This window comes from Grammomys surdaster, unplaced genomic scaffold (assembly GCF_004785775.1).
Source record: "Grammomys surdaster isolate TR1022 unplaced genomic scaffold, NIH_TR_1.0 62, whole genome shotgun sequence".
In the NCBI taxonomy this organism is placed as follows: Eukaryota; Metazoa; Chordata; class Mammalia; order Rodentia; family Muridae; genus Grammomys; species Grammomys surdaster.
Window position 1 is genome coordinate 12188153 of NW_021604564.1, and position 14229 is coordinate 12202381.

The window sequence follows — 14229 nt, forward strand, 5'->3', positions numbered from 1 at the left end:
TCTCAGATATGGGTGTTAGGTGCCTTCATCGCTCTCCACCTTATTCTGAGACAAGGCAGTTCACTGAACTTGGAGCAGACCTACTGAGCCTGAAGTACACTGATCCCTCCGGGCCCTGCCTCTCTAGCACTGGGATTACAGATGCCTGCTGCCAAGCCTGTGCATTGTTGCTGGACACTGAGCTCACACATTCACGTTGCTTTACCAACTGAGCCATCTCCTCAGCACTAAAATTATATTTTAAAATAAAATTGCTATTCAGGACACCTCTTTTTTGGTTCAAGAAGCAGTCCTGGGTCCTCAAAATTGCTATTTTCTGTGTATAGAAGGTGAACAATGACCACGACTTGGGGCCAACACCTCCCACAAGGGAAGTGGCATTCAACATCAGCTTTTGAAAGGAGACATGGAATACACAGTGGCAACCCTGGCCATGCCACTAACTCACCTCACGTGGTAATCTGTGGCAGGCCTGAGATCTTTCAGGTTACACTCCAATTCTTCTCCACTGGAAGACAAAGCCTTTGTTAGTTTAATACTGGGTTCAATGGCAGAGCAGCTTTGGGACTGGGCTTCACAGTCATTCAGTTACTTAAATATTATTATGTCAGCATTCACCAAAACTCAGACGTAAGCCTGATTTGGTTGGTTTTTGTTTCTGTTGTGTTTTTAAATTGAAAATCAAACTCCTTTGATTTGATATCACTCGGATCTAAAAAACAACAAAGATGTTTAAATTTTTAAAAATTTAAACTGTCTTATGACTTCCAAGATATAAAAGTAAATTCGTATGCAAGCAGATAGGATCAGTTAACACACGTCTGTATGGCAGAGGAATCCCCATCTTCACGGGGCAGGAACTCTGAAGAAGCCTCAGCACGGGACTACCCTAGTGAACTTGTAGTCCATCTCAGGCCCCCCAAAAATAGCTCTCTAACATAAAGTAAAACCACTTCTGTGGGCCAAAGGGGAACTGAGCTTCAACCTAAAACGTAAAGAAACAACCCATACAAAGAAAGACAGGCTCTGTTTAATCACGACACAAAGGCCAGGTGTGATGGCACACACCTGGAATCCAGAACTCTGGATGGTAGAGATTATCACAAACTCAAGGGCAGCCAAGCAAACCACACAGCAAAATCCTCCCTTAATTATTTTTTTAAAGATGGCAGTTATATGTGTGTCCATGACTTACTTTTCCTCTTCAAAATGAACGAATGGCTCACTAAAGAGACCAAACTAAGTTCATTATCTGACCCTAGCCTGAGGGATAAAAGATACTGCCATGGTTTTCAAAATTAGAAACACAGAACCATCCAGTCAGCTGGCAAAACTGCAGTCAGGACAAGTTACATGGATGTTCTGTGACAACTTTAAGTTTACAAAGCTGGTAACGGCTATGTGGTTATCTACAAAAGCATCCTTGGACTCAGAAAACATCCTGAAACACTTGGTGGTAAAGTCTGAAACTTATAAAAAGAAATATACAAAGAACAAAAAATACGCTGCTAGCAATGGAAGAGTAAAGGGTCAATGACAGAAAGATACCTGCAGACTACACCGACATTCGCTAATCCATATACTCAATGCTTGGTGTGTCTGAACTTCTCCCAAATAAAGTGTCGTTGTGAATTTCGAACCAGAAGCTATGTCCACACCTAGTGAATAGCGGTGCATCTTGACCTGCATTACAACCTAAAGTATTTTGTTATTTGCTAAACTAGACCAACATAGAAAACCAGCATAGTCATTGAGTTTTAGCATTTCTTGGAGAAAAGTACCCTAAAGTATTAACAAATCACGACAGCTGAAATTGAAGGGCAAGAGCTCCCTTCCAGGAGAGTCAGGCTTCTAACCTTCAGCAGCAGGCTGCATAGGGTTGCCTACCTAGCTCCTTGGGATAGTGGTGCACACCGCTATTGAGCTTGAGGGACAAGGATCCCTAAGTTTGGTAAGAATTCCCTAAGTACAGGAATTCTTGACTAGCTTGGGCAGCAAAGCCACACACTCTCCCCGTCTCTAATTTCTGAGTGACAGGATGGAGGCTCTATATTTTCCAATCTGTTTCTAATTGTATTTATTTCTGAAATCAAATAAAATGATTAAGAGCCTAAGCACCAAGCTGGGGTCTTAGTCCAAGCACAGAAGGAAATCTCTTGCAAAGAGGTGATGACATGGTCTCTGGCATGCTCTGGTGTAGCTCTGTAGGGAAGAGGTTTGATGGTGCCAGGGTAAGAGCAGGTGTCGGACACGGCTGGGACCAGGGCAGAGTCACCAGAGCAGAGTGGGAGGGAAGGATCGGAGGGAAGGGTCAGCGTGGGAGCAGTTCTTTTTGTATCTCTTTTTTCTTTACTAGTCCACAAATTCATTCATTGAGGTAGCACACCATGAGTGTAGATCAGGAAGAAGGCAACAGTGCTTGGCATTGATGAGACGTAGACCAGGAAGAGAAACAGAAGCTTCTGGCTGAGACACGAGTGGGGTCTGAGGGAGCGAGTGACCCTGCTGTGAACAGTCCATCAAGGCCACTCACATGAGGGCCAACAAGCAGTGCAACTGAAGTTCACTTTTTGATTTCTTGCTCTGCAAATGTGTGCAAGGAAAAAGGACTTGACTCTAGCGTTATTTGTTGCCAAATATGTGGGACTCCATAAAACAGGGGCTAATCTTTTCCTCTGTGCACTGAACTCAGAATCCTATTAGATACTTCTTGTCCTGAAAGACCTTGGTAGAAAATTATTATTAATACTGTATTGACAACTAGCATGTAATCAAGAGATTCACTTCACCATACAGCCCTGTGTTACTAATTTCTGATTAATAATTACTTGGACAAAATTAATTAGTTCTTGACATTATAATTACTTTCTCCAGGACCGAGAATTGAATCTAGGGTCTCATGCATGCTAGGCTCATGAGCTGGCTATTCGGCCCTGTAATTACTAATGTTTAAAAGGAAATTTGCATCATATGAATTTCCCATTTTTTCCTCTTCAGTGATGCAATTTAGTAGTAAAGAAAACCATGTGAAAACACTCTACCTGTAAATGATCTTGTATTTCCCATCTCGCCCTTTGTCGGATAAGGCAACCTCATAGCTGTAAGGGAAGGAAAGACCACCGTGGGGTCCACAGGACAGTCCAACAGGGGGTGCCCAAGACAGCACAACTGCTCTTGCTTGGATATTAGACACCTGAAAAAAGAGGAGGAGGCATGTGTTAAAAAGTGTCCACCCATGTTCCTCCTTGTGCCTGACAATTTTAGGTAAACAATAGCACTTTCTAGAAGTCTTACAGCTTTGTGGTGTGTTGAATTATCCTGTGATGGTTACACCGTTCCACCAAGACCCACAGTCCTGTAGATCCCCAGGAGAAAACAGAAGCAAAGACCAGGCTGACGGGAGCATCCCCTTCTCCATTGTCCATTTGTATCTGGTTATTGTAGCCTCTGCTTAAGACTTTACCTGAACAAAGGACCTGGGAGAGCAAGAGCTTTGACTTCACGCACCACTGCTGGCTGCTCTAGCTACACGCTCTCCTCCGGGCCCCCTCTGGACGCTCCCTGCTGCCCATAGCACGGGTCTGTTCATTTTAAAACAGGTCTAGCCTTGGCATCCTTCCCTGCCTGGTCTTAGCTGCCCCTTTACCTGAGGCTCTCTAAGTCGTCTCCCCAAATAACTATGTGTACTCAATTCTCTGTTTTAGAGCCTGTTCCTAGAGAAACCCAACCTGGTGCACAGCCTTAATCCTTTACTACAAATCTAACAATGAGGCTTTCAAGCTAATTTTCTAAAGACTATTGCAACCCGGTTCCTAGTCTGGATAACTCATTAAAGTAAAAGAAGGAGTAAGACTCAATAACAGAAGCCAAAGCTTAGTGTTCACATAGACTTTATAGTTGACTACGTCAGCTCGAGGTGGAGATATATAAAGGATACAGACAGAGTCACATGGTTTCGATTGTTTTCTCCCATTTCTGCCACTATCTGATCAATATAGACTGGAAATCTATATACTCAAAATAATTCAAAAGCACAAATGATGGATAGGGAGATAAATGCCGGGCACCTTTTTCACTCTTGTTACTTATTTCAATACATGCACACATTTCTTCATACAATTTCTGTTCTATATGGACATAACACCATGGCACACTTAGCCAGACACCTATTCATCCTTCAAGATCACAAGTGGATCTCCCCTCACTGCCGAGTAGCCTCGAAGTGCCCCATTCACCACCACACCTCTGTGCTCTGTGGAACCTAGTGAGAACTGCTACCACTGCTAATCCCACCCTTGTCCCTTTCCTTTGTCAAGCTCCCCAGACAGACTAGGAACTCCCTGAGGGCACAAACTAAGTTGTAGTCAACGGTGATCGGTGGCTGCGGAATAAATGTTTGTTGAATCAAAACTAAATCAGAGGGAATACAGTACATTCAGTTCCTGACAGAGGCAGCAGGACAGGCGATGGACCATTGATAGATGTGTAATGACTTGTTAGGAAAGACCATCAGAGAACCAATCTCCAGCCTTCCCGCTGCTGCTGCAGAATGCCAACCCCCTCCTGCTGTGCCTTCCACTGACTGAACTATATCATCAAATGGGCAAGAGTGTGGGACCAAGAACCACTCTGTGCTCTCTGATTTGCCAACTACCCATCCATGCCCTCAAAGGCTCTCTCTCCTGCACTGTGACTAGCTGCGTTGTGCTCCTGCCCCCATGATTTCCCACCTTGATGGACCTAAGTATGTGAAACCATCAGCACAGTCAACTCTTCCTCACTGTGTGGCTTCTGTAAGGTATTCATTCACACCAGCAAGACAAACAGCTAATACAAGAGTGTTGAGGTTGCCACAGTGGGTAGAGAGGTACACAGGGCACTAGGGACAGACCAGGGACAGTCCATGAACTCTCCTCCCAGATCTGCTTGTCAGTGTCTTGGTCACTTCATCTTGGGCATTAATCCCTTTGTTTCTCTGATTAGCTTTTCAGACAGAGTTTCTCATTCTCACACAGACCAGGGTATATGCTGAATTCTTCCCCATAACTACACAGGTAATCTTGAACTACTGAGCATTTTTTATGACTTTAATTTCAAAGGTGCTGTTTTGCTATGAAGGGTTCAGTTTTCATTAAAAGAGAGGCTGTCTGCACCTGGGAGACATCTGCTAGGTGATAAATGGCTGCCTTGCCCCATTCTGAGAACCAAGTGGGTAGTGACACTGATTCCATGATTTGGGTGTGAACTAACACATCTCAAAATAGCTCAGTGAAAGCCTGTGCTCCAGATACCAAGCATGCACTCAGAAACTCATGCCCTTCAACTTTACCTTTTCCCGAAAATGCTACAAACACATTTTCCTCCTTGAGATTTAATTCTTTAAATGGGCAGAGACACGTGAAGCTAGAAGCACCAGCTAAAATAGTGATTACTCCCCCCCTAGACTGTGAGCCACTCTTGAGGAAATGTAGGCAACTGTGGAAACACAACATTGCCAAGGGCCTTCCCAACACAAGTGCATGCTGGGAACTCAGCATTGGTTCACAAGGACAGGTATTCTGTGAATTCCTCCCTTAAGCTCTGTCAGCAGTTGGCCTCCGGTTTCTGTTCTTTAGGCACTGGCATGCTGTGGGAGAGAGTGCTGGGCCTCCCTTTGGACTTGGAAGTTACTTCCACCTCAAGGTGGACTCCAGGAAAATATAGTATATCTTTGAGGACAATGCTCCCAGAGGTCAAGCCTCAGCCTCAGATTTATTTACTTCACATAGGTCAGGGGGTGAGCTGGAAAGGTGAGATCTCTGGGTCCAAGCCCTGCTCTAGGTGACAGCACATGTGTACTTGACTGTCACATTGCAACTCTCACTCTGTGCCCAAACTCTCTCAGCAGTGCTGATAACAGAGGCCTAAGATGTGGTCATTTGTTCACTGCAGTGATCTCCATGGCTACAGATACATTCTCTCAAAGTATAACTGCTTTATGGATGTACAAGAGGTCTGTCACCACTACAAGTCTGTATCTTTGGAATCTGTGACAGATGTGATTTCCAGGTCTGAATAACTAGACATGGTACAATCTGACTTCAGCAGCACTGATATAAAAGAGTCGTCTTTAAAAATATATGAGGTAAATCTGCATAGGAATTAGTTAACTGGTTAAAAATACCCTGGAGACTTATAAAACTACTAGCTCCTTCTAAACGGCCACACATCGGTTAAAACTCAGTCTTTCCTATGTATTTAAAAGTACAGATTCCAACTTAAGAGTAGTTGTGTGTATACAGTAAAACACATATATTTTTTATGTTCAAAACACGTTTATTTACGAAATCATCTGAAGTTGACTTGCATAATTTCAACAAGAAAAAAATCTGACATACAATGCACTTTTCATTAGAGAAGTCTTATTGACACACCGAGGAGCCAAGGTTTTTCCTTTTCTTTTCTAATGCAGATCTCAGCACAACATCCATCAAGCAGCCTGGTACTAAGAACTCTTCAGCAGGGGAAGCCCCAGTCTTCTCAGTCATACTCAGAAAATCGAATGTGCTGGCTGGCTTGCTGAGTCTTAACCAGTCTAATCTTCTCAGCTTTGGTGATGAGCTTTTCTGTGCCTCTTTTCTTTTCCCAAGGTTGATTAAGTTTGGCCTGTCTATCTACCAAAATCTTCTGCCAGTACCTCTGCTCGTGATCACCAGAAAGGACCTCCAGGTTCCAACAGTGCTTCTTTCTAATTTCAGTCTGTGCATTCATGACTGCCTGAGCATCCTCGGGTGTTCTGAATCGGGCATGGCATTCAGTATCGCCTTCCAGCAAATCAATGTAAACAACTTCTGAGATTGTGGCTAAAATATCCTTGACTTGTTTCCTGCCAGGTAGAGGCTCTGCACTCACATCTTCACAATCACTCCAGTCACGAACTGTGGGCCTTGTGCACTCACCTTCTCCTGGGCGGAGCACTCGAGCACTGCCTGCTGTAGGCCTTTACAGTCTGTTTCCATTTCCGACTCCAATTTTATTTGAGCTATTGTTTTTTTTTTTGTTTGTTTTTTGTTTTTTTTTTCTTAGAGAAGCCATGCTAGCTTTTTGCAGTGCCAAATACTCTTTCTTCAAATCCATCCATTCAGCCTTGGACAGCACTCTCAGTGGTATAACCTCCTCGCCCATCTTGTGTCTCTCCTTATGTTTCTTCTTATGCTTCCTCTTCACCTTTGAGAGCAAGTCACCTTTTCCATCTCCTGTCTCCTTCTCCTCCTCCGTAGAGCATAGTTCTAAGTCTCTGCTCTCCTTCAGACTTCAGAAGTGACTTGGCCAACGCCATCCTTCTGAGCCCTTTTCTTTGCTTTTGGCCTTGGGACTAGACAGGCTTCGTCCTCGGCGCTGCTTCTCACCCTCTTCCCTGCCCTGACTTCAGGTAAGCTTGATGTTTCAACCTTGTCCCGCTTTTTCTTTTTCTTTGCAGGCTGCTGCTTTGGAGCTTCTGGGGTTTCTGCTACAGAGCCCTCAGAGGCAGTCCTTGGTCTCTTGGCTTTACACACATCAGAGCTGCTGCTGTCCACAGCTGACTCTTTGGCCTGCACATTCTCTTCCTTTTTTATTCTGCCTTTTTTCTTTTTCTTCTTTTTCTTCTCTTCAGCTACTCGTAAGGAAGGGATGGGCTTGTTTTTCACTGTCTTGGGGACTATGCCAGGCTTTCTGAGTGCTTCTTCTGGTGGGTTGTTCAGAGACTCAATGGCTTTTGCTGCTTGCTCTTCTGTTTCAAACTCCACAAAGGCGAATCCCTTCGGATCCCCAGTAGGCTTGTAATGCGGAATACTTATATAGACCAAATTGCCGCATTTCCCAAACACTCTCTCAATCCAGCTGTGTGTAACATTTTTGGGGAGCAACTCCACATATACTGTGCGTTCTTCCTCGTCCTTTGGTCTCTCACCTAGGGGTTTTTTCCTCCTGATTCTGGTCCCTTCTAAGTCCAACTCTACAACAGATGAGCTTGTCAGTGCTCTGGCTATTAGCTTCCCATCAGTTGTCAGCTTCTTCATTTTGTTAAAAGACACCAGAAGAGAAATGTCCACATATCCATCTCTAGATTTTTCAATTTGCTCTCGCAGAAACCTGTCCTTGTGAAGGTTTGCATCTCCAAACCAGAAGTCCACCTGCTTAGCAATGTCTGCAAGCACCTGTTTAACCCGTGATCGCTTCTGTTTTTTCTTCTTTTCTCTTCTCAGTGCTTTCCATAGTTTTTTGGTTTTCAGTTTCCATTTCTGTGCACGTCCCCAGATCCACGGTCAGTGCTTGTGTTCTTCCACGCTTTCCATCACCCGACCCTTCACAGTAAAATATATTAACTTGTAGCAATCCTCATACAGTTTTCCTCTGCCCCTTTTGTCTAGTGTTTGAACTAGCCTGTAAAATTCTACTTATTTTTTTATTCTCAGAATTTAGATATGTGGGATAACCACCAGTCTGGTGAAGGAATATGCTAAGGAAATAGTGCCACAGAAATTAGTAAATTCTAAAGCAGTCTTCATGATGAAAAACCTCAAAGAAAAACACAGGAGAGGAAAGGGTAAAAGACATATATTCAAATCCACAGCTTCAGGCTCCTCTGCTTCCCAGCTTCTGATGTGTTGTCTATTGCCAGACACCAGGCTGTTCACCTTTTGAGGAAGCACTTCCTATGGAGTCTCGCTCCTCCTAGGTTTTGCTTCTGGCACAATCAATTGTTTCTTCAAACTAAACACTTGTTGATGGAGATGATGCACAACCACAGCTCCAGGTTATCTGCCTTTACATCAAGAAAACAAGCAGCTCACCAGGACATGGGAGGCTGCACTGGGCTCTATCCTCTGAAGGGCTCTGGCCAGCAGCAAGGCTGTGAATTCCCAAACCAAGAGGCAGCATTAAAGCTCTTGCCTAGCATAGAGCAATGGCCTTGTCAGCCAAGTCCCCAAGGCACCCAAGTGCAGAGTTCTGACAAATACCTGTGTTTCAGTAGACAGACTTAAGTATTTGGATATCTTTTATGGAGCAGCAAATGATTCACTCAATTTGGGGGTACCCAAGGTTACAGAAGGATGACTGAGGTCTGGCAAGCCCTAGATGCCACTTCTGCACTGGAATCATTAGCAAAAACCTCAGAGAAGAGTCATTGTTTTTCACTTAAGTGTTGCTAGAAAATCTAGCTGAAGGGGAAAAGAAAGAAGAACTGCTCAACTTCCTTCTGCAACTTGGCTCCTTCCCCTGGAGGGCAGCCTGTCATCCCCCCTCATCCCTGAATGCGGTATGGAGCTGCCTCTTGCTTAACAGCATGCTACAAACTATAAGGGAAGCCTCTTTTAAGGAATCTAACAAAGCAAGTAACTCTTTCTTCAGACCCCCATGTGGGTTTTATTACACTAATGTTCAAAGATGAGGCTCCTGAGGCTCCTCAATTTAGACCAGGGAGGACCATTCCTTGTCTATGGTCAGGGAGGCACTTGATAGCCAGACTCAGAGGCTACTCCCTCCCAGCCTCTGCTTGGCAATGCAATATCCCCTACCCCCACCTTCCCCGACATTGGTCAGTCTGTGGGAATCAGTCCAACCCACTGGAGTCCAGATATGTCTGTCACACACTTCTTCAGCAAACAGTTGTCAAGGGTTCTATGTGTGTCAAGGACAGTCATAGCTAGTAGGTCTTGAGTGAACAAAGACTATGGGACAATCATGCACATGAACTTTAGAAAGAAGAAACAAAAGACAAAGAGCGAGGACGGGGGAGAGAACACCATGTAAATTAATGAGCAGCTGGTACCAAGTAGAAGACTGTGACCACGAGGAAAGTGAGTGTCACGTAGAACACCTCCTTCCCAGGCTGGGAATTAACCTGGGATCACCCAAGAGCAATAAGAATTCACTCGTAACAGCTCAGCCACTCTCCAGCCCTTTACCTTATTTTCTGCAACAGGATCACTCACTGAATCTAGAGCTTACAATTTCAGCCACACCTGTAAGTCAGTCAGCAAGCCCCAGGAACCACTCATGTTTGCCCGCTGTGCTTGGATTACAGGTGTGCTCCATCACTCCTGTCATTTGTTTTTTATGTGGGTGCTGGGGTCCAAGCTCAGGTCCTAATGTTTGCAGATCAAGCATTTGCGCACTGAGTCATCTCCCACCCCTTACCCCTTTTCTGGTCTCTCCCTGCACAAAACCGCTAGCCGGCCAGTCTGCTCTTGTGGCTACAATGTGGCTTCCCTTTCTGCGTTTGGTCTCCCACTCCAGCTCTTCATCCTCCTCTTTCCACAGCACTTTGTCTACCAGACACTTCCAACTGTGTGCTACCTTGACTTTGCTGGATGTCTTGCAAGTGAAACAGACTTAGTATGTCCAAGAACAGCCATGAAGATAGTCCAGGCAACTTGAATAGGCCTTCAGAAATACCCTTGGGTGCACTGTGCTATAGGCAATGGCAGGGATGACGCAGGCCATGGTGGCACTTCAGGGGCTACTGCAGAGCATGAGGAATAGCCACCCAATGGCATAGGCAGCAACTGGGAAGCTGCTGAAAGTAACGCTCAGAAGCCACAAGCCCAGGCACGCATGGCATCTGGTATTGAACAGGAATAATGTGATCAGCTGACCTTTGGAATGGGCCTAGTATCTAGCCTTCCTTGCCACAAGGGACACCACCACCTAACTCTGATTCCTGTATCCCCTCCTCATGTGGACCATGGTGTCAAGAAGTGGGAGAGTTTCTAACACCCCATCTCTCTGGGTCCACTCTCTTGTCCCAACTAATCTGCCAACTTATACCAACCTGCAAATGCAGTCCCAATTACTAAACACATTCTTCTAGAAATCCCCGATGTCCATTTATCCCTGCTAGAGTAAGTTCAGACCCCTCACCTCTCCAGCAAGGACCCCCACAAGTAGCCTGTAATGTCCACCTTCCAATGAACTCGTACTTTTTGGTTTAGTCCAATTGTGAGCCTGAGGTCTATTTGGATTCTGCTGTTTAAAAGTCTCAGTCTTTATTATAACACATGAAGAATCAAGATTTTTCAATTCTACCAGAAAAACATTTCCAAAAACTTTGGCTCTCTAATGTCAGACAAAAGGCTGAATCAACATTATGAATTTCTATCTGAATTTGAAAACACCTGGCAAATGGGACTGAACCTCACACCACCACCGTTCCCCTCTTCCTTCTCTTGCTATTGTGCCCAGTGTCCTTTAATATACAAATGCTATTCTGAAATCTACCTAGGGAGACACCTGGAATTTCTGAGAGTTTCAAAAATGTATTCTTCCTGCATTTACAAAGGCAACAAGAAATTACCAAGAACAAACTGCTCTGTAGATTCAAGAAAAATCTAAATGCATCTAACTGCACTCAGAACATCTGCACAAAAGAGGCACTGCAACACGTGATTATACAAACCTTGCTCTAAATGTTCTTGATCCATTAATGACTGGCTACTATTCACAGTAGGGGTCCTGCTTACCCACAGCATGGCAACAGAAAGCACATTGGGAATACTTAAGAACTCGTTGTCCCTGTAGAGATGTCCAGAAGACATACCTGTGGTTTCTCTATTCCAGAAAGAATGTCTTGCACTCTCTTTACTTCCAACTCATACTCTGTATTGCAAAGACAAAAAAAGAAAAAAGAAAAAAAAAACTGTTAGAAGGCAGTAAGGTTCTCTGTTTTCTGATGCCTTCCTCAAGGGGATCATCATGTCAATCAGCTGCCTGTTACACACTGCTGTGACACCATGGGACTAGGGTCTCACTGTGGTTGTTCTGTCCTGCCAGTGTACAGCTGTAAGCACTCAGTAGGTCAGCTAGATTTAGTCCTACTTTATTCAGTACGGCTGAATGAAGGGAACAGAGGGTCATAAGAAGGGCCAGCAGGAGACCCTAACTCATGGAGGGATACAGAATAGCTAAGAGAAGATGAACCTGAGTGCCAATGGCTCATGAGTTCAAACTTTAATTCGGCATGTATGTATGTTCAGGTATATTCATGCATTCATTTATAGCTTGGATTTTACATTGAAGTGCAGTATTTAAGTGGAGGGATTTACACAGCGTGGCTGGAATGGGAAGAGACATTAGACTTCTGCACAGATAACGTATGTACGGGAGGTTTGTGTGGTGGGGTAATACACTGCCACACTGTATTTATAAAGGACAGAGCTGCCTTTGGCTAGAGCTGCTGGTAACCGTGAGGACATGCCAGGGTTGGGAGACACAGGTGCTACAAAACCAGATGTGACAGACAATGGTGAAGGAATGATCAGAGATAATTCTAGTCTTCGTCTGATGGATTATAAGATGGGGGAAAGGACATTTTCATAGCATGGTAAAACCTGCACTTCAGAAACAGGAGAAAAAACCGTGGCATACAGAGATGGGAAGGCTGTGTACCCACACGAAGATAAATAAATAAACAGAACTCAATCTGCTTCTCCTGGCAGAGGCCATGGAATCCGACTCTGAATTGTGGTGGATTCCGTCACTGTTGATCCCGATTTATACCCAATGCTAGAGAGATCCAATTCCCAGGGCATATGTCCTGTTCCAAAGTCAGTGGGAGAAGGGCTGCAGGAGAGCAAGTGGTACTTGTAACATCAGAGGACAAAGCTGTCCTCAAGGTAACCCAGCAGGAGTGGGCTGAGCTGTGGGGCAGCAGACACGTGCAGACAGAACTCAGGGCCATGGTGGCTTTGCAAGCCCTGCATTTCCCAAGGCTATGTGTTTACTATTCAGGTCGAGTCCTAGTCACCTACTCAAGGACTGTCTCCCTAAACCCTGACTCTTGTTACTCAAATCCCATTGCTTTCTTTTCTACTACCAATATCGGACATAACTGCCCTGCTGAGCTTCCTCCATGTTTTGGTTTGGTCTTTCCTACTACAATGTGTCTGAAGTGCAACAATACCACAGGCCTAGAGTAGGTGATTTATTTCCTATAAAAACAAACAAACAAACAAACAAACAAACAAGAAACAAAAACCAGGCATCCAGGCATGGTGATACACACTTGTAATCTCAACAGTCAGGAGGCAGAGCAATGAGGATCTGGAGTTCCAGGCTATCCTTGGCTACACAGCAAGAAGAAAGTATGTTCCTGTCTGGGAATACAAATGGCTGAATGAAATAAAGAAATAAAGACAATAACACCAGATATCAGAGAGGGTGAAAGAAAGTGGTCAAATGGCGCTAGAGAAAAGAACTAGGCTGAAATGCTGTTTGTGAAGCACAGTAGTCAAGCAGATGCTCCAGGGAAAGTCTCAGGGCCCCAGTGAACCAAGGAAAAGATGGAATATGTGAGTCTGAAGACAAGGTGGAAGCGTGGGATGACGGAGCAAGAGAAGGAGTAAAGGTGTAGGAATGGGAAACAGGGCAGGAGGAGGGGTCAGAAGATACCAGTGGGAATGTCAACCATGGCCTCTCTAGAAAGACCAAATCCACCAGATACATAATGAAAAGAAACTAGCAATATAACAGATACAAATAGTCAAGAACAAGCAAGAAAATAAACACAAATAGTCAAAGAAAGCAATAAACAAAATTCTGTGAACACTCCTGTGATCACTGTTTTTAAGGGCTTATCAGAATGACCAAAATATCTGAGCCAAATTCCCTGTTCTAGCCCAAAGTCATTTTCATGTCTGAAGCCTACTTCCTTGTTCTAGCTTAAGATTTAGATTCCTGCCTGAAATTACTTCTTTGTTCTAGTCTAATGTCAGATTCCTGCCTGAAACCCACTTCCTTGTTCTTGGTCAATATTCCTGCCAAGCAGGCCATTTCCTTAAAATGGTATAAAAGCAAAAAGAGAAGGGGATGGGATAAGGGGATTCTAGGGAGAGGAAATGGGGACAGGGGATGGCATCTGAAATGTAAATAAATAAAATATCCAATAAAAAAAGGAAACAGAAAAAAAAGAAAAACAAAACAACAAACCAAAATGAAAAGAAACTAATTCTAAAAGCATAGAAACACTTTTATGGAGTCACAACAAAGACACCTTGCCTCCCTTTTTCTTTTGTTCATGTCTCCCCTTCCCCAAAGCATCTCTCTTCCCAAGAACATTTTTAGCAAAGGGAAGGTTAAAATAAAAACATACAGCACAGTAAATTGTTGAAAGGAAGGAAGGAGGGAAGGAGGGAAGGAGGGAAGGAGGGAAGGAGGGAAGGAGGGAAGGAAGGAAGGAAGGAAGGAAGGAAGGAAGGAAGGAAGGAAGGA

At 44.3% G+C, this 14229-nt stretch overlaps 1 protein-coding gene and 1 pseudogene across 5 annotated transcripts in view; both read right to left on the reverse strand.

Annotated features, from left to right (window-relative positions):
* Window positions 1-14229, reverse strand: part of Fndc3b (fibronectin type III domain containing 3B) — a 291713-nt gene that overhangs the window by 83341 nt on the left and 194143 nt on the right. For all 5 annotated transcript variants that reach the window (XM_028763225.1, XM_028763232.1, XM_028763211.1 and 2 more), the window contains exons 7-9: window positions 11561-11619; window positions 3042-3193; window positions 449-508 (exon numbers count right to left, since the gene is read on the reverse strand). In XM_028763225.1, the coding sequence (XP_028619058.1) occupies window positions 449-508; window positions 3042-3193; window positions 11561-11619 (271 nt within the window). The remainder of the gene's footprint in view (window positions 1-448; window positions 509-3041; window positions 3194-11560; window positions 11620-14229) is intronic.
* On the reverse strand, window positions 6520-8259 carry LOC114617624 (annotated as a pseudogene).